Source organism: Sus scrofa, chromosome X, assembly GCF_054392235.1.
Source record: "Sus scrofa isolate SSC_HxYL_T2T_F1_AM1 chromosome X, Sscrofa_HxYL_maternal_Yorkshire_Landrace_v2.0, whole genome shotgun sequence".
Classification (NCBI taxonomy): Eukaryota; Metazoa; Chordata; class Mammalia; order Artiodactyla; family Suidae; genus Sus; species Sus scrofa.
The window spans coordinates 99,851,440-99,875,883 of NC_139401.1; the positions used below are offsets into that span (position 1 = coordinate 99,851,440).

A 24,444-nucleotide genomic window follows, 5' to 3' on the forward strand; every position below is an offset into this window, starting at 1 on the left:
TTGGTGAGAAGCCACCAAAAAGCAGTAAGGCTGCTACAATGAATAGCATGACCCTTCCTGCTATATAAATATGGTAAAGGCAACAGCATCTGTGTACTGTGCCTGATGCTCTGCTCATTAACCTTGTGAGTTTCGTTTTTGGAACAAACCTTGTATCCTTTTTTCCAAAAATGTGGGAAAGAAGAGCCAATGTTCTCTCTCAGCTTCCCCCGCCCCCACACTGGCCATGGCTTCATGGTTTTTCATACCATTTCACTTCTAGGATGGAGTTCAAGAAAGCTATGGTCATGTCATTTTCCTAAGCTTCAGGGAAAGCTAATACTTGCTACTTTGGTTTCACAAAGTCTAGAAAGCTATCCTCCTGTAACAATCTTTGTCAGAATAAAAGGGTTTAAAATTGAGCGAATCATTTTGTGTTGGAAATGATTCAACAAGTCAAGATGCAGAGAGGTGTAGCAGCTAGCAAGACACTGCCATGCCTTATTAATGTAGAGCAGAGGGTTTTCAACCCTGGCTGCACATTAGAATTACCTGAGGAATTTCAAAAATACTAATGCCAAACACAATCCAGCCAAGAAAAAGAGACACTTTAGGTTGGGGACCCAGTAATCAGCATTATCAAAAGCTCCTTAGGGAGTCTAAGACCAATAGTGTAGAAGAAGACATACTGGCCTAGGGTCTGTTCCTAATGCCAGGATGTTGGCCAAGTCTGTTATTCCCTCTCTCTGGGCTTTAATTTCTTCCTCTCTAAAATGAGGATACAGAATCATGAATGTCTAAACCTTAGGGATCATCTGGTCTAGCTATCTTACTTTCTAGATATGAAAGGGAGACCTAGAGGCGTTAAATGATTTGTCAAGATCAGTTAGCAGGCATAAGAGCCTGTACAAAATAGTCATAAGATTTTGGTCCACATCAAAAGGCCCTTGATATTTTCAGGACCACTAGTTCCTGCCCAAAACATCCATAAGACATTTGGTCCATGCCAAAGTGTCCTTGATATTTGGTCACATTTATGCAAAATGTTCAGAAGACATTTGGTCCACATCAAAAGGTCCTAGAAACTCGACCCTACCCAAAATGTCCATGAGAATATTTGGTCCATGCCAAGTGGTTTTGGACAGGACTAAATATCAAGGACCTTCATTTCTCTGATCTTTTACCATGGACATGCCCCACAGCTCCGTCCTTTGTCCTCTTCTCTATCTACACTCACTCCCTTGGGCTCCTCTTCTCTCATGGCTTTAAATATCACACTTATCAAACTATACCGTAAATCTCCGATTTATACTTCCAGCTAAGACCTCTTCCATAAATTCTGGACTCATATAGTTAACTGCTTACTTGGTATCTCTGCTTGAATATTAAATTTCAGTATACCCCAAGTCAAACTCCTGATCTCTGCCTCAAATCCTCCTGTTCCATTTCCAATGAGTCTTTCCCATTTTTGTTGAAAGCTACTGCTTGATACCAGTTGTTCATGCCAAAAACCTTGCCCCAGTAACACAGCTAATCAACAGTAGAGCAGAAACATCTTACTCTCCTGAGTTTTATCCCAGTGATCTCCCTTTACCACCCTGCCATTGCACACACTATAGAAATAGGCATGGTGAATGGGTGCCACATCCTGCCACCAAGTCATCCACACTTAGCTGCCTAGCACACACTGAGGTCCCTTAAGGCATCTTCACTAACTCTTCTTCCTGAGATTCTCAGGTGCTGCATTTACTTGTATTTAGGATTTCTGCAAGAGTCTTCCTGTTTTCGGGGGTTTTGGTAGGCTATGACAATAAACAAAGGCTGGAAGGTGGAGTATAAAATCAATACTAGTAAAACAAATGAGTAAAAAAAAAAAAACAAAACGGGGTAGCAAACCCCTGAAAGCAAGGGGAATGCTAGTATTCTGTTTAGAAAGGCACAGAGCCTTCTGGGAAAGGGATTGTGTCTAACCTACAGCTAAATGCAAAGATTAAAACTCTTAAAAACAACACCCTCACCTCTGAGTTGACCCATCCCACAGGGTTTCCAGCTGGCCAAGTTATGCTGCCCTTTGTACTCTCAGACTGACCCCTGTTAGAGCTGACTGACAGCAACTCAACAAGATGACTGAACCCTAAAGCTTGTTCTTCAGAATTCTCTAGCTTCCACCACATATCATATGCTACACACACACACACACACACACACACACACACACAGAGCCGCAAAACTATGGGAGAGGGACTTGAAGCTAAGGGAAAGAGCATAGCTGTAGCAACAGCATTCAGTTGCACAAGAGGGGATGGTCACTATGTCCCACTCCCTCTCTGTGAGGGTTTAGATTTGTGTTCTAGCTGGTTTGTGTTGCTATTTTACCGCTGTGCCCTTCAGCAGCGGTAATTGCCCCTTCTCATAAGCCAAAGGCATACTCTGTTAGCATAGGTAACAAAAGCTCTGTAGTTGCTTGCAGCTGCTTCAAAGAAAAAGAAAAAGAAGAGGTAGAGAGTGGGTCGAGAGAAGTTAAGGTCACTCTTTACAACCCTCTGTCTTAGCTTCTGACTATAGTTCCAAAGAAGCAAGATTGGCAGGACCTTCCATCAGACAGATGACCTTGTTACATCACAGGCCAGAATGGACCAGGAATGATGCAGTCTATTGCTTTTGACTACTGTATAAACCTGAACCTGAATAAGTGAATGAATGAATTGCAAATAAATGAATGATATTTGAAAATTGTCTTTCATTGTTATTCAGTAACTTTAGCTAGCTCTACCCTAGGTTTTTGGAGCTTGTATCCAGGAGAACAAGGTCTGGGTCAGGAGTGGTGATATTTGAATTTGTTCACTTTAATGGTTCATGCTGTCATTAAGTTGACTATCAGCAGTCTAGATTTACTGTGTTTGAAAGACCCAAAACCGGCTTCCAAAGAATTCTGTCCTTGGAAGTGTACATTAAAACATACCTGGCTTGGCAAGCATCACTTAAAGGACAAAATGGCAACATCACTTTTGACCAAAAACCCAGGCTCATGCAGCAATCAGGAAACCAAAGGGCAATTGAATTCTTGCCATTAAAGGTGGTACCTCCAATAATGCATGATCTCAGCCCTTGGACTTTGCCAAGAACTGGCTAATAGCCTGATTTGTTTGATATGATATTCATGAACATAACACTCTTATTTTATATAGAATGAGATACAAAGACAATTTGTAGCCACTCTGAGCTGCAAGCAACCTTTTCTGACAACCTGTCTGGTGGGCCCCATCCTGGAATGTTCCAGTCCTAACCGCATCCGCATCAGCCTAGCATCCCCCTGCCAAGCACCCATATTTATAGTAATGGAAAACAATAGGTGCAGGAGCTTATGGTCCCCCAGGCTTGCTGAGAAATCCAGAGGATTTCCTTTGCTTAGCCAAATAAGGCTACACTTGGAAAAAATATCCAAAATGTGTGTTCTAGCAATGTGCATTTGTATCCAATAGAATTTCATTGAAAACAAACGTTGGGAATACAATGAAAGTGAAGAATGCAGGAACCAAACCCTTATTTCAGAAGCCTTTTTTGTGCCAAAATATAAAGGTGCAAAGTGATAATCTTTGCCCAATCATGCCAAGGCCAAATTAGGAAGTTTGTCACTGATGTCCCACCATCTAATCTCTTCATTCTGATTTATTTTTCTCTTTTCATGGGTCCTCATAAAGCCCTACCACCTCCTATATGAGAAGAAAATAATTCAATAAACCCATTCAGGTCAAAGTATTAGTCACTTAGTAATGTTACCTTACGTTAAGCACTAGACATGGAACACAAAGAAAAATTTTTTAATGCTAATGTGTGGTTGAATGGTCAGGTTCTGGTACGTCTGGTAGTAGATGTGAGTTGGAATCCCAGCTCTGCCACTTGCCATCTGTATGACCTTGGACAAGTTACCTTGAGCCTCAGTTTCATCATCCATAAAATGGAATTGATAATACCTAATTTGTAGGCTTGGTCTGAGGATTCAGTGGGATCATTCATATAAACTACCTGGTACAGAATAAGCACTGAATACATGATAGCTGCTATTGTTTGTATTTCAGAAGAGAAGCACAGGCCTCTGGTAATATCATCCTGGAAATGTGGTGTTTAAGACCATTGTCCCAATCTTGAATTTGTGACCAATAAATAAAAGAGTCCCAATTATAGACCCAGCATCTTTAGCACCATGAAATGGTAAAACTGTTCCCTTTCGTTGGGTGAAAGATCTTATTTCTATTTTGTTTTCTGTTATATTGCCTGCAAAGTTCCTAGCCCATCATCATAATAAAAATAACAACATTAATAATAATAGTAAATATTTATTTAGGAATCGTTAAGGTGCCAAGCAAGCCCTTTATGTGTGTTAACTCATTTAATCCTCGAAACTCGATGGGGTGAGTACTATTATTATTCCCAATATAAAAATAATGGAGATAACAGACAGCATAAGTAAATTTACAGCAGTCTGCCTTCAGAGCCCATGCTCTTAAATACCACGTTATAGCTGAACTTAATAAATATTTGCTAAATTAATTAATGAACTGTGGTTAAACCCCCTGATAAAAGAATATCATATCTACCTTTTGTAACTTCTTTTTTCTTTCATAACTTCCTGATTTTAAAAATAGCAAAATTAAAATTTTTTTCTTCATTCCCTTCCTCCTCTCAACCATCACTCCCAATCAACAAGGAGCACAAGAAACAGAAACAATAAACCTCCATATCTGATGGTATTAGGAGACATCTATAATCCTGAACCACACAATAGGAAGATAGAAAGCTGCTACAAGAGTGGTAACTGATTTAGCTGAGTGGAGGGTGATTCCATCTAAGTGTCTGAAGAGGGGACTATTGGTAAGCAACAAACAGATTCGCACCCTGTGAATCCTAGAAATGCTTAGGAATTTGAGGCAGTGTATACTAAAGAAGTGTGGACAAGACAGAGCACTAAGAGAGAGATTGCTGTTTGAATGTCTGTAAGGAGCACTTAGACTTCTGCCATCCCCCCCTCTGCCAAGGAGAGCCAGATCTCGACAGGAAACAGGTTAAACGGATTCAGAGAGGCTCCAGAGCTGGAACACTTGATCAAAGGGAAGGTGAGAGTGAGGTGGGCTATAAAAAAGAAACATGGAGTTAAAGTGTTCATACCTAATGATGAGAATCCCTGTCTACTTCCCCTAACATGGCTTCTAGAAAAGTGACAGCCAGGATTACGGCTCCCAGGAAGGAGAGTGGAACATTCTTCTCTGAAAAAAGGGACTAGCCCAGGAGATAAGAACTACAGATATTGACAAAAAAAAAAAAAAAAAACAAAAAAAAAAAAAAAAAACACCAAAAACGAAAACAAAAATACCACCAAAAACAGCTGGCAAGCCAATTGCCCTATATTGAGACCCACAGGTCAATATACCCAGCATGTACATACACTTTCATATCCTCCTTTAAATCTTCACTCTCAAATATGAACAGACAGTCAGGATCATCAGACATTTCAAGAAAGCATCCAAGATTAAACAGAAAGATCAAAACAAAGAATCACGAACAATTAGGAACTGAAGAAAACTCTAAGCACAGAAAATGTTAAAGAAATGATAATGAATATTTTCAGAGAAATAAACGAAGATACTACATCCATGAAACAAAAGCAGGATGATATAAAAATAGAATAATCAAACAACAAGAATCAACTCTTGGAAGGTAAAAATATGATAGCAAAAAAAATTAATCAGGAAAAGAGTTAGAACACAAAATTGAGCCACACCTCCAGAAAGAAAAAGTAAAAACAGAGATTATGAATGATAAAAGAGAACTAATAAGACAATTTAAAAAATTAAACCCAGGCAGTTTTATATCCAACTAATAGTATTTCCAGAGAGAACAAAGAAAAATGTTGAGGAAATTATCAAATAAATATCACAAGAAAATTTTCTAGGCAGAATGAGCTTCTAGATTGAAAGGTCCCACCAAATACACAGCAGATGTCAAAGATCCAGACATAATCATGAAATTTCATTACATCAAGAATAAAGAGGAGTTCCCGTCGTGGCTCAGTGGTTAGCGAATCCGACGAGGAACCATGAGGTTGTGGGTTCGATCCCTGGCCTCGCTCAGTGAGTTAAGGACCTGGTGTTGCTGCAAGCTGCAGTGAAGGTTGCAGATGCAGCTCGATGAAGGCTGCAGATGCAGCTCGGATCTGGTGTTGCTGTGGCTGTGGCGTAGGCTGGCAGCTGCAACTCCAATTAGACCCCTAGACCAGGATCTTCCATATGCCACAGGTATGGCCCTAAAAAGAAAAAAAAATAACAAAAAAATTTAAAAATAAAAAAAACGAGTAAAGAGATAATCTTAAAAGCTTCGGGGGGGGGGATCAAGGAGGAGTGAAAACAGGTTGCATCAAAGGATGAGGAATGACATTGGAGTTCTGAACACCAAGAGTAGAAATAAGATAATATGCCATGTCTTCAAAGTGCTAATAGAAAATACTTTTTAACCTAGATTTATATACTTAGTCAAACTATCAATCAATAGTGAAGACAGAACAAAGACTCAGTGCAAAATTTCAAATATCTAACTCCTGGGTACTTTTCTCAGAAGCTACTAAAGGATGTACTCCACTAAAGTGAGAGAGTAAACAAGCAAATGGGAGTTATGAGTCATGAATAGTGAATCCAGCATAGAACAGAGAGAAAGGAAATTTCTAGGGTGATAAAAAGTGAGATCCTACCAAAATAGCTGTACTGCAGCCTAAGGAGCAACAAGTTTAGATTGGAGTAGGAGGCCAGAGAGCCTCAGGGAAAACAAATGACATCGATAAGGGACTTAACAGGTTTTACCATGTATAAAATTGTTTTCGAGAAGATTCTACAGCTTTATCAGACAGCATAGAAAGACTTGGATATCCAAATTAAGGTAAAACAAAGTTAAAAATAAAGCAATTATTAACTCCAGGAAAAATCAAGTTATACTAGAAATGAATTATTACTATAGTATACCACATGGGTCATCTATGAATGATATTTAGATAGTATAATTTTTTTTTTGGTCTTTTTGCCATTTCTTGGGCCACTCCCTCGGCATATTGAGGTTCCCAGGCTAGGGGTCTAATCGGAGCTGTAGCCGCCAGCCTACGCCAGAGCCACAGCAACGTGGGATCCGAGCCGCGTCTGCAACCTACACCACAGCTCACGGCAATGCCGGATCCTTAACCCACTGAGCAAGGCCAGGGATCAAACCTGCAACCTCATGGTTCCTAGTCGGATTCGTTAACCACTGAGCCAGGACGGGAACTCCTAGATAGTATAATATTAAAAAGAAAAATATGGAGTTCCTGCTGTGGTGCAATGGGGTAAGGATCTGGGGTTGCTGCAGCTGTGGTGTAGGTAGGGTTGGATCCCTGGCCTGGGGACTTCCATATGCCATGGGACCAGCTGAAAAAGAAAAAAAAAAAACCACAAAATAAGAATTTAACTAAAAATTGTGACATAACTATATTGAGGGCCTGAAGGAGTGTAAGTATATAAACACTAATAATCCTCAACTATAATGGGAAGTCAACAAATAATGTCCAAAATTGAGTAATCAAGAAACCAGTAGTCGTAAGGTATTTAGAAACATGAATACCACAACAAAGAACAAAAAGACATGCAAGTGGTTGCTTCTGATGAAGGGTGGAGGAAGGCCTAGGGACTGTGTTGTTGTTGATATGAAACTTTTAGCATTTCTTAATTTTTCTAAACTATGGGCATGCATCATTTTGATAGTTTTTTGTTTGTTTTTATTTTTTGAAGAAGCAAGTGTGTAAACTAAAAAAAGATGCAAATCACTGCCGTGAGCAATATAACCTATATGTAGAAATTTCAACTCTACTGGAAGTTATTGGGTAAGGGAGGAATATAGCCATCTTTTTCGTATATGTGTTTACTTATTTACTGTCTCTCTTTCACTAGAATTTGAGCCCCACAAGAGCAGGAACAAGCAATGTGCTAGTAAATGTTGGCAACAGTGTGAGGAGGGAAAAAACTCTTATTTGTAGCATTCACCAATGTCTGTGATGTGAATGCTCTCAAAGCCTGATTTCAGGCAACCAACATGATGCCACCGAATGCAGAGTTGGGAAAAGAGGCACACAACTGGCTTTTATTAACTGGCTCCACCAGACTACTAACAAAAATCCTGTCTTATTTACTGTTCTATCTGGAGTTCAGCATAGCGCATGGCACATGGCAGGTGCTTAATAAAGAGTCGTTGATCTATTGACTGAATAGGAAAAACCAATAGGAGCCCAGGGATAAGCAAACATTGAACTACATGATTGGATATGAGAAAATACCAATTGGAATTCTGAAAGTGAAATAATTTTGAAAACTGGAGTGGTTGGGGGACTCTGTGCCAGTAATCAGAAAACCTCAAGACAGTAGGAAGCTGAGGTCAGACAATAACTTAGATGCTAGATCGCCATCAACCCATAAGGTCATCCTGGCCCCAAAGGAGAAAAATTGGAAATGAAGTAGCTGTAAGCCAGGCACTCTGCTAGACACTTTACACATATCACTTTGTTTAATCTTTCACAATAATCCCAGAAGATGTAGATTGCAAACCCACTTGACAGATGGAAAAATTGAGACTCAAAAATCTAAGTGACTTGCCGAAAGACACGCAGCTAGTAAAAGAGCTGAGGTTTAAACCTAAGTGTGTCTTTATCATATGTTCTTCCTGCCATACGTATAGCTGCCTTCAAAAGTACCTTTCAGCAAGGTAATTTAGGGAAGGGGGGTTTGTTTATCAGAGATGTGAAAATAATTGTCTCACTCTTCTATTATTCTTTGGTTATGAAGGTAAAGCCGAGGCACCTGCAAAGTGGGGGTGGAAATGCATCCAAACAGGCTTTTTTATAAGCTCTAGAGTCTTTGTTTTCGCTCTCTCTATTTCCTTGTCTAAAGCAGAGTACATGCTGCCTAGCAACCAAACTAATGGCGTCTTTTTTTTTTTTGCCTTAATTACCTTATGTTCTCCACAAGCTCAAAGAGATTAGATAAAATATTAAGAGTAGAAGGTCTAAATTTTTGTATCAAAATATCTGCTTATATATATGTATAATACACACACACAGATACACACAGACCCTTCCATTCCTCTCAATTCTGTGATTAAAGTAAAAAAAGATGGCTTAATCTCAAATCTCTGTGATGCTGTATCATTGGCTAAAAAAGCACAAAAGAATCACCACCGGCTTGCTTGTCTACAAATATACCAAACAACTGAATTGAGCAACCATTCTTAGCAGTTTGAGGGATTCTTGCCATTCTTGACCAAATCAAGAAATTGTTTTCAATTCAATATGTGGGTGTGTCTCCTAAAATGCATATTGATTCTAAACATATCGGTGGTAATACAATTCACATTCAATGCTGTAAATATCTCTGCTAGTCACTTTTTTTTATTAGAACAAGAATCAGCAAATTCTGCTATCAATATTCAGGACCGAAAGGGATAAGAAAATCTAAGTTTCATCTGAATCTTTTATTCAGAGAAAGAGGCAGTGCATAGGAGAAAGGAATGAACTGTATACAAAGAGGAGAAGATCACGGAGAATGTGAGTGTCAGACACAATCAGTTACCTACCTGACAGCTTTCTTCCTTGCTAATAGAATCTCAATTTTGTTCGCACTTTTGCAACAGCCATAGGGTCAGTCACGTGGTCTCATTCTTCTTTCTAAATTATTAGTTATATGGGTGTGAGACACCATTGTGACCAGGAAAATGTGGGGAGAAGTCTGCCTGAGGAGCTTCTGGGCAAGATTTCCTCACCCTTAAAAAGAGTCACAGGGAGTTCCCACAGGTTAAGATCCAGCATTGTCTCTTTGGCAGTGCCTGTTCGATCCCCAGCCCAATGTGGTGGGTTAAAGGATCCGCTGTCGGTGGCAGCTCTGGCCCCAGTGCAATCCCTGTCCTGGAAACTTCTATATGCTGTGGATGCAGCCATTAAAAAAAAGAGAGACACTCACACACACATAGACACACACACGAGAGGGACAGTCCCCATTTTTGTCTGTAGACACTTCCACCCTGGAAGTGATGTCTGGAACCGTGGCAGTCATTTTGAGACCATGAGAGCAACCAGATCGTGGAAAGTGGAAAGGTGAAAAGAACCTGGTTCAGTGATAGCATCGTTGAGCAGCTGAATTAACTGACCTTAAAGCTCCCATACCTTCCAGTTTTGAAAAAAATATATACATTACTTGGGCCATTTTGTGTCTGATTACTTATAGCCAGAGCAGTATAACTAATACAGTATGCTAGCAAGTGCTAGAACTTGTAAACTTATTTGTCATTCTAAATACTTCTGAAAATGGCTGCCTTCCGTGTCTGGCCTCTAATGTATAAAAACCCCCTCTGTATTTTTTCTAGACTAACTGGCATCTTTGGCCTTCCTATCTTCCTCTCATATTCCTTGTCTTCTTTGTATTTTTCCCTTTGTTTTTGTCTTTTGTCCATTTTTTGGCCATTTTGTTTTTGTCCATTCATTTCTCTGCTTGCATCCTGTCCCCACTGCTTTTCCTTCCCCTAGTTCTCAAGTGATTTCGATTTGAACCTGAAATGTTTATACATATATTCATCTTACATACCTTAAATATAATTTCTTATATATTCTTAGGGAAGAATTCTTTGCTATTCCAAATGATTCCTTTCATACAGACAGAGCTCTACTAGCAAGAAAGGCCTGATCTCTTCACCTCCCTTACTCATTCCTTTCCACAAAGGAGGGGCGACTTAATCGGACGAGTTAGTTTGGAAGAGAGCTACACATATTTAGCAATTTCCAAAATACCCCCGGGAGTAGAATATTTCAATTAAGAACCACTGGTTTATTCCAAACCACCCTTTGTACAGATCAGAACGCTGAAGGAAATTACTTTGGTCCAATCACACTGCTAGCAGGTAGACCATACCACTTCTGACCCTAATACCTCTCAAGACCAACCTCAAGTTGGGAGCAGACTACCTACAGGGAGTCATGCTCCACTGTGCTCTTCCAGGCTATACGTTTTACAAAAGTCATGCCCTCATGGGGAAAGAATATAGGGGTCCAGCAATGCTGGTGACTAGATGGAGAAGTCAGATCATCCTCAGATTCAATATTGGGAAACTCAAATACAGACAGGCAGACGCCACATTCTTCAACACCAGCTTTATCAATGCTGAAGGTAGTACCTTCTTATATACCAGTTCTCTTACTGTTGAATTGGTTCAGAACTTGGATCAAAAACAAGATTTCTTTTCCCTAGGCCCCCTCGGAACAGCACTGGTATAAAAGTTTTATTTCCCTATTCTTAAATATATTTTATGTCTTCTTTATAGCCATATGCTGTCATTGCAGGTTGCTTGAAGATGAAAAAAAAAATTCTCCAGTAATGTCTTTGTTTTATTAATGTTTCCTTAGAAAGAAAGGAAAGAAAGAAAGAAAGAAAGAAAGAAAGAAAGAAAGAAAGAAAGAAAGAAAGAAAGAAAGGAAGGAAGAAAGAAAGAAAAGAAAAAAATAAGGAGTTCCTGTTGTGGCTAACAAACCTGACTAATATCTATGAGCATGTGTGTTCGATCCCTAGCCTCGCTCAGTGGGTTCAGAATCTGGCATTGCCATGAGCTGTGGTGTAGGTCACAGAAGTGGCTGGGATCCCTCATTGCTATGGCTGTGGCGTTGACCAGCAGCTGCAGCTCCGATTCAACCCCTAGCCTGGGAACTTCCACATGCCACGGGTGTAGCCCTAAAAAGACCAAAAAAAAGTTTCCTACAAACAAAAGGTGTTTTTAACTAGTGTGTGGTTGTCTTTGACTCTATGGAATAGAGGCACTTGATAGGAAATATAGTTCTCTTCCTGACTTTTGAGCTTTTCGGCTTCCAAATAACCTGCGAATCTACACTTGCTTGATCTGATTCCAGCTTCTAGGAATTTCACCTCTAGCTGCTGCTTCTATAAAGGCTTGATAGAAGGTCTTTTCCTTGGACTCCTTTGTAATGGTTAACACAGCATCATAGGCTTCCTGGGAGTTTAGGATGGTTTCTCAGAACCTGGTAGGGGGCATGCTTATAAGGTAAACTGTAGAGCACGGCGGTGTCATAGGGAACAAAGACATAGGTTCCATCAGTCATTTTCAGATCGTGAGCCCATTCCAAGAGATGCGTCTCGGTTTCTCCCCCAATCAGGGCTGAATGCATACACATGATGATTACTGAAACCGACAAAGCAGGGAGGTTATGGCAGCAATACGTTAGTAAAATGTGGTACCAAAAACTACAGATTGGGAGAAATAAATGTATTGTGACCGATTTGTAAATGATTTCTGTCTGATGTCTTCAAGATGAGCAAGATGTTGAAGCCTTGAGCTGTGGCTAAGGTATATTCAGGGCCCCTGATTAGGAGATAGGGACAAACCAGACATGTCTACAAGCTGCAGAGGCTTATACTAGACTGGAATAAGAACTCATATAGCAAGTGGGAAGTAGCATAATAAAGAGGCTTTTGGGGTTGGAAGACCTAGGTTTATATCCTAACATCACCAGTTACTAGCTATATACACCTAAGTAAATTACTTAACCTCTCTGTGCCTCAGTTGTAAAATGGAGATAATAAATATATGCTTGTGTTCAAAAAGCATATATTTATTATTAATTTATACCACCCCTTCTATAGTGTGGTATTGATGATTGAAGGAGCGATGTTTATAGTGGGCTCAGCATACCGCCACTCAATAAATGGTAGCTATTATTATGCCTAAGAATAAGAAGGCTAGAGGGAGAAGATGGGAGATATTCCCATAGCCACTGCTACTTTTTATTGCCTACCTCCTACCAACATACATTCTACGAGATGTTGACCAACTGTTCCCACCCTTGGCAAGGCCACTGTCGGGTATGAATGGCACTAACTCACACTCTGTTATAAATGCTACTAATATTATGGGTGATATGTTCAACTTTAGAATATCTAACTTCCCTGTAATTGGAATTACTTTGCACTCAATTTAATTCTTCCTAGACTTATGAAACTATGTTGTTTGGCAAGGCTATGCTAGAATAGAGTGGATTAGAGGAGGCCACGGTTGAAGAACGGCAGCTAGATCATGAGGCTGAAAGTCATATCCAATTTCGCCCTTGGCATGCTAAATGAGTTTACTTTAAGCCCACTTGTGCTTCAGCACCCACATCTTTAAAATGTAGATTCCAATGCATTTCACAGGTACATTGAGTAGTTTAATTTGATAATGCCTGGCAAGTATTCTGAGCTTCTTGAAGAAAGGCAAAGACCCCACTGCCAGTGGTAAATATTAATTATACACGCTTACACGGAAACTTTAATCTCAGGAACTGAGTCTGCTTAAACTGCGCTTAATGACTGGTCTTTGGTATTTACATATTGCTTCATCTATTTTCAAAAACCTTTGCACTTGTTAAATATCCCCAGAAAATGTCCCCGTTTGGGCTAGAGCTGGTATCCTTCATTTTTGAAGGTGTAACTAACTAGTAAGTTATGAAGTTGATTTGAATCTCACACACACCATAACTTTGAATTTTCAAATGACCATTGGCCCCTTCAGTATAATTACCCTGAGAGTTTCTACATGTGCAAAGCTTCCTTTGAATAGTCTAGGGCTAACCTTGGGGCTAGTTTGTGAATCACGAGGAATTCAGCCTCCCTTGTTCATCATCGTACATTGTGTAAATGGCAAAATGGAGTGCCAGAGAGGTCTGACAAGGCAATGATTGGATTTAGAAAGAGAAACTGGAACTGAGGGCCCCTGACTCCCCAGATTTGGCAATACCATTAAACATGAATCACTTTGGCCAAATTAGTGCAGTAACAGGTCCATGAGGGGAAAAACTGAGTTTAGTCAGGGGCTGCTTCAGTTCGGCAGCCAGTTCATCCAAGTCTTCTTGGCAAGTAAGTCAGTATTGGCATCTTCTTCTATAGAGACAGAGATTAGATGACATGACCAGGGTTACCCAATGGAGATAAAATTCCATTTAATTAACTTAAAGGAATATTAAAATTACTTAGATGGATGGAAAATGTTCAATAGAACTCAGTGCTTTGTGTTGGATGAAATACTGCAAATAGTTTCAATATTACATAAAACATACTGCGTGTATTGGGCGCTGCAGTGTGCCAGCCAGATGCAGCCTTCAGAAATGAAGTATTCATTCTCTGAGCTGCTGGGAATGTTAGGAGATAAGAGCTGATACTGGGACTTGCCCTTGGCCGAGGAAAACTACCTCTCCCAAGGCTGCACCAGCTTAGTAGTGTGCTAGAGCGGGCTTGCGCTTCTTCACAAGACCCTGAGGTTACATTTTCAAGGATTTTATGAGCTAGTTATTGTCATGTCGGAAGCTTCAAATTGGCTACAGTGGGCATTATAATGCCATGGAAATCACAAACGCTAAAAATCAAGGCTATCCCCTTTCCTCAATAAATTGGCTGTTAAACAATTATTATCTGGCTCAGTAGTTAACGAACCCAACTAGGAACTGTGAGGTTGCGGGTTCGACCCCTGGCCTCGCTCAGTGGGTTAAGGATCCAGCTTTGCCGTGAGCTGTGGTGTAGGTTGCAGACGCGGCTCAGATCCTGCGTTGCTGTGGCTCTGGCGTAGGCCCGCAGCTACAGCTCCGATGAGACCCCTAGCCTGGGAACCTCCATGTGCCACAGGAGCAGCCCTAGAAAAGGCAAAAAGACAAAAAAAAAAATATTATCGCATTGCACACCTGTTTCTGCATCAGCCTGTACCCAATGACTGGTCAACATGGAGGCATAAAGGCCAATTCTCCTTACCTCAATTCTGGACAAATCCAAAAGGCCATCCCAGCTTCAGAACCCCCACTGGGGCTGGCCAAGACCTTTGTTGTGACAGTTGAATTCTTCTCTCTTTCCAGTCCCAGTGCCACCTCTCCCTCACGGGTGCTGTCCTTGAAAGCATTCCCCCAATAAGCTCCCTGCACACAAATCTCCATCTTCATCTGCCATGCTTTTTTCTAGGGTACCAACCTGTGACACTGGTTTAGAGCCCCACTGTACCCTGAACTGACCTCTATAATGGCACTTAGAAGATTTATTGCCCTTATTCATTCATGTCAGCCTCTACTATGAAACCATGAGCTCCTTGGGGTCAAAAACTGTCTTATTTATTTCTTTATCCTGGTATATAGTATGTATCCAATGAGCAATGAATGTTGGGAAATTTCAGAAAGAGAGGTTGTGTACTTGCATATCTTTTGTGAGTTCCTTGAGATGTGCGATATGGGCATTTGGGATTATTCATATAGAAGAACAATTCGAAGGGATATTTGCTGAGCAGATACTAACATGCCTGTCTTTAATACTTTGTGCTCAAAACCTTACTCTCAACCCGAATCTCTCCTATTCATCTTCCTTTCAGTGGCCCACCCTGAGGACCAGGGAAGGACGAAGAACTTTTATAACTAGAAAGACCCCCTTTGAGATCAGCTAGCCCATCTTACTCCCCCATTATTTTACAGATGAGGAAAGGGAAGCCTCAAGAGGGAATGGTCACAGGCTCCTCTGGTTTTTGTGGGGGTTTTTTTGTTTTTTTGTTTTTGTTTTTGTTTTTTTTTTGGTTTTTTTTGCATGGTAAGACTTTGCCATTGAACACAATGGAAATAGCATAAATACTGAATTCAAACAACATTGTCTTCATTTAATAGATTGAGTGCTTTGTGAACAGGGATTTGTGGATGCATCTGTTCTACATGATTATTTTACTAAATAGCTTCATTATCTCAAAATGACATTCATTAAAATGGGATTTTACCTGTAAGTTGTCAGGAAAGGATTAGTGGACAGAAACCTTAAATCCTAGACAAGGCCTGGGTCAACAGGTGATCGTTGAATAATATTAATTTGTGAGTTTCCATCCCGATTGTTAACAGTCAAGCCACTCTATAGCCTAAACAAAGACCAGGAGATACATCCTCCTGAGATCCCATCTCAGCAGGATACGATATTAGCACTTTCCTTGAGCCACCTGAACCCCACTTGAGCTGTCTAGCATCTGTGTCTTCATACTGTGGCAGGCTGTCCAGGACCCTCTCTTTCACCCTCAATGCCAGCAGCAGGAAATGTCATGAAACTCTAGGAGAAGCCAATTCCCAAGGCACTCAACTCCCACTTCCCTTCTTATTTTTGAAATGCTCTCTCCAATACTTCCTCAAGGGAGAGGAACTGTGTTTCTCCAAAAGCAAAGCGTACTTTCTTTCTCCCCGATTCCTGGCTATGGAGTTCCTGGTGGAGGAACCTGGTCCCGGACTCGTCTCGCACCTTGCGAGATGGAAATGGTTTCTCAAGCTGGCGCTGAAGAAGTTCTTAGGAGTCATATTCAGGTTGTGCACTCACAATATTGCTTCCAATCCATGGAGACTCCGCATTCTATTGTCATTGATTTGCATGTTAACCCTTCTGTGACATTTCCTACCACCAACATTCCTTTTAACCTAGTTGATGTTAACAAACGTTGAGAGCGATGGGAGAGGAAGCCGGCTGGTTGGGGGGTGGGGGCATACATTGTGATTTATCCCAACTCTCACGTTCCCCCAGGATGCACCCCATCTGGCCACACTGTGAAAGAAGGAGATTCACATACTCCTCCTCTCAGTTCTCCCCCACCCACTCTATTAAATAGATAACATAAGAGGAGGATGGGAGGCTCAGGAATATGCATATTTCCCAACCCCCCCCCAAAGTGTGATTCAGCGCAGGAGGCCCTCAAACCACACTTTAAGAACACTGCAGTATATGGGAGTTCCTGTTGTGGCTCAGGGGTAAAGAACCCGACTAGTATCCTTGAGGACGCAGGTTCGACCCCTGGCCTCGCTCAGTGGGTTAAGGATCCGGCATTGCCATGAGCTGTGGTGTAGGTCGAAGATGCAGCTTGGATCTGGTGTTGCTGTGGCTGTGGTGTAGGCCAGCGGCTACAGTTCTGCTTTGACCCCTCGCCTGGGAACTTTCTTTTTTGTCTTTTTGCCTTTTCTAGGGCTGCCCCTGTGGTATATGGAGGTTCCCAGGCAGGGGTCTAATCAGAGCTGTAGCCACCGGCCTACGCCAGAGACACAGCAACAGGGAATCCGAGCCACATCTGCGACCTACACCACAGCTCACAGCAATGCTGGATCATTAGCCCACTGAGCAAGGGCAGGGATCAAACCCGAAACCTCATGGGTCCTAGTTGGATTTGTTAACCACTGCGTCACAGTGGGAACCCCTAGCCTGGGATCTTTCATGTGCCACAGGTGCAACCCTAAAAAGCAAAAACAAAAACAAAAACAAAAAACACTGCAGTGCATGATGTCTGGCTATTTCTCTGGACTGAGGACACCACACACATTTTTGGCCTCAAATTCTAAGAACACCGTGTACTTATCTGCCACTAGTGCTCAACTGGTCCAAGTAGCTCAGCATGATGTCAGACACATAATACATTCAAGGGCCATGAGTGTGCATCAGATCACATTTTTTCATACTACAGTAAAACTGGTATTAAAAGTGCATTTAGGAGTTCCCATCGTGGCTCAGTGGTTAACGAATCCGACTAGGAACCATGAGGTTGCAGGTTCGATCCCTGGCCTTGCTCAGTGGGTTCAGGATCCGGCGTTGCCGTGAGCTGTGGTGTAGGTCGCAGACGTGGCTCGGATCCCATGTTGCTGTGGCTGTGGTATAGGCCGGTGGCTATAGCTCCGATTAGACCCCTAGCCTGGGAACCTCCATATGCCGCAGGAGCGGCCCTAGAAAAGGCAAAAAGACAAAAAAAAAAAAAGTGCATTTATTGTCTTCATGTTGCTGCTTAGCCTAAGATAATTTTTTAATATTTCTCCATACCTTGCAACATAGGTTTTCCTTAACTTTTCCTAAACTGCTATCCAGATAAGGCCTCTTAAATGCCAGAAGCCTAGATGTTTAGAGATTCCCTCTTGGGCTGGGGCCTTGATAGTTACATACTTACTAATCGTGGACTCATTCATGAGAGCAAGTTGTCGTTTTAGCATTTATATCGACTTGCCTTTATTTATACCAAATTCCCTATCAACACTAAGGCTCCTGACTAGAGCATATTACAGTATCACTATTGTTATTACTGTAGGAAAACTGGGCCAACACTTGTTACCTTGAGGCAATTACAAGAATTTCATCAGTGGGCTCAAAAGTTAAGAGAGGAAAATGGAAGGGCTGGCTGAATTGTACACCGTGGAACATAAGATGTCAAAAGTATGCTTTAGGGGCACACCTCAAGTAGCCCGGAGGCAATAGATCCTAAGTCTTTCATTAAACCAGTGATTCTCAAAGTTTGATCCCTGAACCAGCAGCATCAGCACCACCTTGAATTGGTTAGAAATGCAAATTCTGAGGCCCTATCCCTGCCCTCCCAAGTGGAAACTCTGGAGGAGGGACCCAAGCCCTCCAGGGGATTCCAGTCACACTTAGGTTTGAGAGACACTGCTTTAGATCAACCTGAATACATAGCTTGGCTTTGCCACTCACTAGCTGTGTGACATTGGGCAAGTTATTTAACCTCTCTTAGCCTCATTGAGAAAGTGCATTAAATAGTAATCAGCCTTACTTTACAGGGCTGCTGTAAGAATTGAATGAGATGTTCATATAAAACCCTGGCAAAAGGAGTTCCCATCGTGGCTCAGTGGTTAACGAATCCGACTAGGAACTGTGAGGTTGCGGGTTCGATCCCTGGCCTTGCCCAGTGGGTTGGGGATCCGGCATTGCCGTGAGCTGTGGTGTAGGTTGCAGACACGGCTAGGATCCCGCATTGCTGTGTCTCTGGCGTAGGCCGGTGGCTACAGATCTGATTTGACCCCTGGCCTGGGAACCTCCATATGCTGAGGGAAGCAGCCCTAGAAAAGGCAAAAAGACAAAAAAAAAAAAAAAACCCTGGCAAAATGACTAGCACATAATAAATTCTCCATAAATATTAGCAATTAACATGTTTTCATCACTATTATGGTTGGGATTTTTTTTGTGGGGGGCGAGTTGGGTTTCTTTTGATTTACAAAAATCTTTAAGATGGGAAGAGATTGGCCAGGTCCCTGGCAATAGATAGTAATAAGATATCGAATTCCGAAAGAACAAAAAAAGGACATTCTGACTGTGTCCTATATTCTGAACATCGTATTGTAATGAAGCACTCCCAATTTGGAAGAATTTAAAGGAATCCCCAAACGGTTCAACCACCTGGTAAACCCAAATTGAAAGGATTTCACAATCGGCCAAGCATTGATAGGCAAAAAGGTGAGGAGAAGGGAGGAGGGCTCGAAATAGCCATTTGAAAAGTTCTCTAAAGAGCTTTTTAGTGGGGCCTCCTGCTAGCTTTTGTGAGAATTAGCAAAAAACCTCTTCTGGATCATTGCAATCCCACAGGTGCTGTGCCTGGTGAGTGATGTTCTTTTATGCCATTGGATCAAAACTTTCCAACAGGACTCACGGTTTAAGGAGCAGAGGGTGGAGCTGGATTCTGGCCCTCATAGCCACTCATCTAGATTCCCTTGAGCAGGGCACAACCTGCAGAACTGCCTATGGTAGCCCTGACCATAAATTGAGGCCTTTGTCTTTGATTAATATCTCCTCTACATGACTGTTTCCAGGAACAAAGAAAATTGGTAATTTAATTGCTCCTGAAGCTTAAAGCTGACAGTCTTGGAGAGGCTGAATCCCCCCTTCTCTGGGACTTCATTGACTCCATTCTCTGGTGGTAGTAATGCCTACACCTACCTACTTGTTTTGTGAGATTCCCAGGTGTTGTAAGACTTGAAAGAGAATACCTTTCTCCCCGAGGATTCAATGACATTATCTATATGCAAATACCTTGTAAACTGTAGAGAGTTGTTCACATGTAAAGTGGTATTATGGTTGCTTTCATTGTCTCAATGGCCGCCTCTAATAACACCCCTGCTGTTTCCCCTTCCCAGAGCCCACAACCATGATGATTGTTCTAATCATCTTTCCTATTAAATTTTATTATTGTCCTGGTGTTGTAGAAGCAAAATTTAGACCAGTTTTTGAGAAAGACATTCCTTCTAACTCCAGGAAGGTGCCAGTGGTATTTCCTAATTGGAAACATAAATTTACAGGGAAGACAAGTGGCATACCCACCAGTAACGGGCCAGCTTTCTCTAGCCTCCATCCCCGTCACTATCCCTCACTGCCACCACCACTGCCACTGCCACGTGTGGCTGTGGTCACTGTTATTGGGAGCAGATCAGACAAAACGAATCTTCCAATTATTTCTTACTTCCGAATATTGCCAGTCCTCTCCAAAGGAAGGGATCCCTTTCCACTGTATCTGTTACATCACAAAAGGTCCTTCTCTGAAGGTTTGCTTGGGGGTCCACGATGTTGAGAAGTAGCCTCATATCTAGCCGCATAAGGAAGAGACCACGCACCCTCCTCGGCTGAGGTCACATAAAACCTTAGTGCCTTTGCAGTCACAATAGTTAGCAGCTAGGAATACTTTAACAGGCTCAGTCCCACCAGTTGAAAACAGGGCTAGAAAATCAGCTAGAAATTTGATCTACTATGTGCTGCATCCGGTATGTTGTCACTGTCCTCATTGCGCTCTTGGCCCAATCCCTGCTCGCTGGCTTCTGGCCCAGTTTCTCACCAAATCCCCTATTTTCTGATGGAACCAGAGATGTGCCCTGCGCTCCAGGCTCTGTGGCTCAAGTTCTGATACTCTGTCTATTTATATTCATACTCTGGATCCTGCTTCCCATAGTCCTATTAGCTGGAGCCCTGCTCTCAATGGATGGTCACTCCTCTTCTGCAAGTCCTACTGTCACATCCCACCCGCCTCTTGGAGTACCCTCAGATACCAACAACTGGCTGTGCCAGGTGTGAATACCACACACTCTTTTGGCCCCTGCACACTGAGCTGCCAGAGGTCGTACTCAAGCTACAGCTCAACCAATGGCTCAGTTTCCTCACATCCACCCCCAACCCTTGTACATTCTCACTCATGTCACCGAGGTCCCAGCATGCCTTACCTGAGTCTGCTTACATCTTGTCAGAAACCAGGGGCAAAATCCTGGGGAGCAGAGCTTTGTCTTTACTCCCTTTGACCTCCCTTTCTGTGTTCCTCCTGCATTCTCTGTTTTTGTTCTCCCTACCCAGGCTCTTCGTTTGCTCCATAACCACATACCTCCCTCTCCAGGCTTCGCCACCCCCACTCCCACCCTTATCCACCCCCTCACTCCCCATCTTAAAATGTCCATTCCCTTAGTGGGCTGATCCACACTGTTACATAGAACCCAATCTGATTCAACAAAGTCAACCGAAGACAAAAACTGACTGGCAACTTAAACTAAGCCACATTTATTTGCATCTTCGCCAACTCGAAGCCTTGGTGCTTGACTCTGGCTGCATTTTACAAGCACCTGGGAAGCTATTTAAAATACCTTTGCTGGGAATCTCTGGAGGTGGTATTCTGGCAGCAATCATTCTGAAAAGATGTCCAGATAGATCCAGCATGCAGCCAGCGTGAGAACCATTGACCTAAAGGAATGAATCTCCAATAGTAGGGCAATAATATGTACATTTGCTTCTTCCCTGCCTCAAAAGAGTTGTGGGTGGTGAGCCCTCAATCCCAACTTCTCTCAGTCTGACAACCCAAAGAGCTTTGGGGCCTGGATTTATTTAACATTTCATGGTAGAGCCCCAAATGTCATTTCAAAGAGTATCCTATTTAGAATGGGTGGGCTGGGAAACACTCACGGAATGTAAACTTGCAGGAGACACTGGGCTTCATGAAGATTTGTAACATATTGTAAAGTTATGATATGAAATGTTAGACTGTTTCTGGCATGACTCCTCCCTGGAAATGGTTTTATATCTTCAAAAATAATTCTGTGCTCTGCTTTGAAAGTACCAGGCTCTATTATGAAGTAATCAGAGCCACACTGATTGCTTAACATTTATAGGATCTTATAGACTGGAGCTGGAAGCAGACTACTGTAGTTCCTGGAACTAAAAATTCTTGCCCTCATCCTCCCTTAATGATCATAATTAAGATCCAATACTGGAGACACTTGAAACTTAAAATGGGCTTCTGGGTATAGGCCAGCCCTAAGCTGGACCATTCTCTAACAAGCCCATTGTTATGTTAAGGAAATGACCAGGACCACGACTAATCCTAGAAGTAATCAGTTGGACAAGTAGTTTCTGAGCTGTTTGTCCTAAAGTGATGGAGTGGCTGCAAGAGAGGATGAGCAGAATTTCCACAAATCGCTGCTACTTTCCGGAAAAAAAAAAAAAAAAAGTAAAGTGGAGATTAACAAATTAGAATGGAAAAAAATCAAAATCACGTGACACAAAGGCTTGCAGGGAGTGTATGTAAAAGGCAGCCATCTGATAGAAGAGGACCAGGAAGGGCTCCCCTTTCCTGAAATGCACCCGATTTGTCCTGGGTTGGTGGGTCAGTCCTCTGCTTCACACCTGGCCCAATGTCCCTGCAAGAATAGTCTTTGAACGTGCAACTTTCCCTTGGAAGGGAAAAGGTTACCAAACTTAGGTAGGCTTCTGATTTTAATAGATTTTCATTTCTCAGCTAGGTCTCTCCATGGCGGTTAGTTGTTTGCTGCAGAGAGAGAAGCCCTGATTTGTTTTGTTTTGTTTTTTGTTTCATTTGGGGGAGAGGGGATGGGTGGAAGCGAGAAAGAGTGTGTGCATTTCAGAGTCCAGAAAAGACAGTTCTAAGAGAGATGTGATGACACAGGGCACTGGGCACTTATGAAGGAAAGTACCCAGAAAGGAAGAAAGGTAAATCTCTCTCCAGTGACTAGACCAGACAAAAATAGAGCCACAAGAACACCTCTCTTTGGCTGAGTGGAAACTACTAGGATCCTAAGGGTGTAGAGGGTGTGTGGCTACAGTTACCTGATGCTCACCTTCCGCTCCCAGATGCCGAGCAGGCACCGGCACCCAAGAGCATTTTAACCACCGAGGCCCCTGTGCCTTTATCCAGTTCATAAAATAGGCTCTGTTGAAGCAGGACAGTCTGGGGGCTGAACGTGGTTGAAAGGGGGTGAAAGCATGAAGAATTGGGGGGCAAGGTGCTCTCCTAGGGTGTGAGGGTAGGAAACCTTGTGGACATTGTAATAGCTTTTCCCTGAAGCCTCCTTTAAAGCTCAGCCTTGAGAAAACACTCCCTGCCAATTCGGTCTGCCTGGCCAATCCGCTGGAGAGCTTTCTGGATGCGTTGGCTGTCTTGTCCTGTGGTCAGGACGACCCCTACAGGTAAGCCGCGGCTCTGGAGAGCACTTGCAAGGCATCGGGCTGTGTGTACCCAGATGTCTTTCCTCCAAGGAATTAACTCCTGCGTGAGCCCACTGGAAATATGTCACGACAGTTACCAACACCCGGACGGGAGAAGGCAGGGTCCGAGAAAAGATCGGGTGGCGATTTTTATTGTCTAATTCATAATTCACACAAGCCCAAGAGAAAACCCCTTTGTGCCAGCTGTTTGCCAGCAGCGAGGCTGCCTCGCAGTAGCCAGGGTTGGCAGGTCCAATAAATCCTGAGGCCATCTGCTGGCGGGAAATGAAACTGGAGAGGGCCCGGAAGTCTGGCAGTCTTCATGAAGAATCACATATTCAAAAGAGTAACCCAGGTCCAATGATGAGTCCCTGTTGACCCGCTCAGCGACTAACCAAGCAGCAACCTCAGGCAGGGCCTCAGAGAACAACGGATCACAATTCCAAGGGCCCACCACCCCTATCTTGGGGCAGGGGGGGGGGGGTGCCACACCTGCTGCAGGAGGGATGTGAGAGCCAGGAGGCACCAGCAGCACAGGAGCTCGAAGGATCCTTGCTGTCTTCTGGGAGCCGCACGCCAGAGCATAAGGTGAGAGAAAGGCCAGGGTTCCAAGAACATAGCCCTCCTGCTTCCAGAAGGCTAATGAAGAAATACTACAAGGTTAATCTGCTTGTCCTCAGACAGACAGTGGTGCTTCCAAATGCCTGTCAGTCAGAAGAAAGGGTATATTACTCACGATATTCCTGAAGCTTCTGTAAATAACAGTTATGAAAGAATAGCAAAAGAATGGCAGTCCTTGAACTGAAAATTTCTTTTGTAGATTTATTTTTTATTAATGTATAGTTGATGCCAATTTCTGCTGTACAGCAAATTGACCCAGGCATGCATGTATATACATTCTTTTTTCTCATATTCCATCATGTTCTGTCTCAAGAGACTGGATATAGTTCCCTGTGCTATACAGCAGGACCTCACTGCTTATCCATTCTAAATGTAATAGTTTGCATCTACTAACCCCAAGCTCCCAGTTTATTCCATTCCCTTCCCCTCCCCCTTGGAAACCACAAATCTGTTCTCTATGTCTGTGAGTCTGTTTCTGTTTTGTAGATAGGTTCATTTGTACCATATTTTA

General features: G+C 42.4%; 1 protein-coding gene across 1 annotated transcript in view; it reads right to left on the reverse strand.

Moving 5' to 3' along the window:
- Nucleotides 1-23,930, reverse strand: part of GUCY2F (guanylate cyclase 2F, retinal) — a 91,974-nt gene extending 68,044 nt beyond the window's left edge. Inside the window, 6 exon segments of the mRNA XM_021079862.2 lie at nucleotides 11,917-12,039; nucleotides 12,041-12,225; nucleotides 23,202-23,352; nucleotides 23,354-23,619; nucleotides 23,622-23,781; nucleotides 23,784-23,930. Of these exon segments, the coding sequence (XP_020935521.2) occupies nucleotides 11,917-12,039; nucleotides 12,041-12,225; nucleotides 23,202-23,352; nucleotides 23,354-23,619; nucleotides 23,622-23,781; nucleotides 23,784-23,930 (1,032 nt within the window).
- Nucleotides 23,931-24,444: the final 514 nt, after the last annotated feature.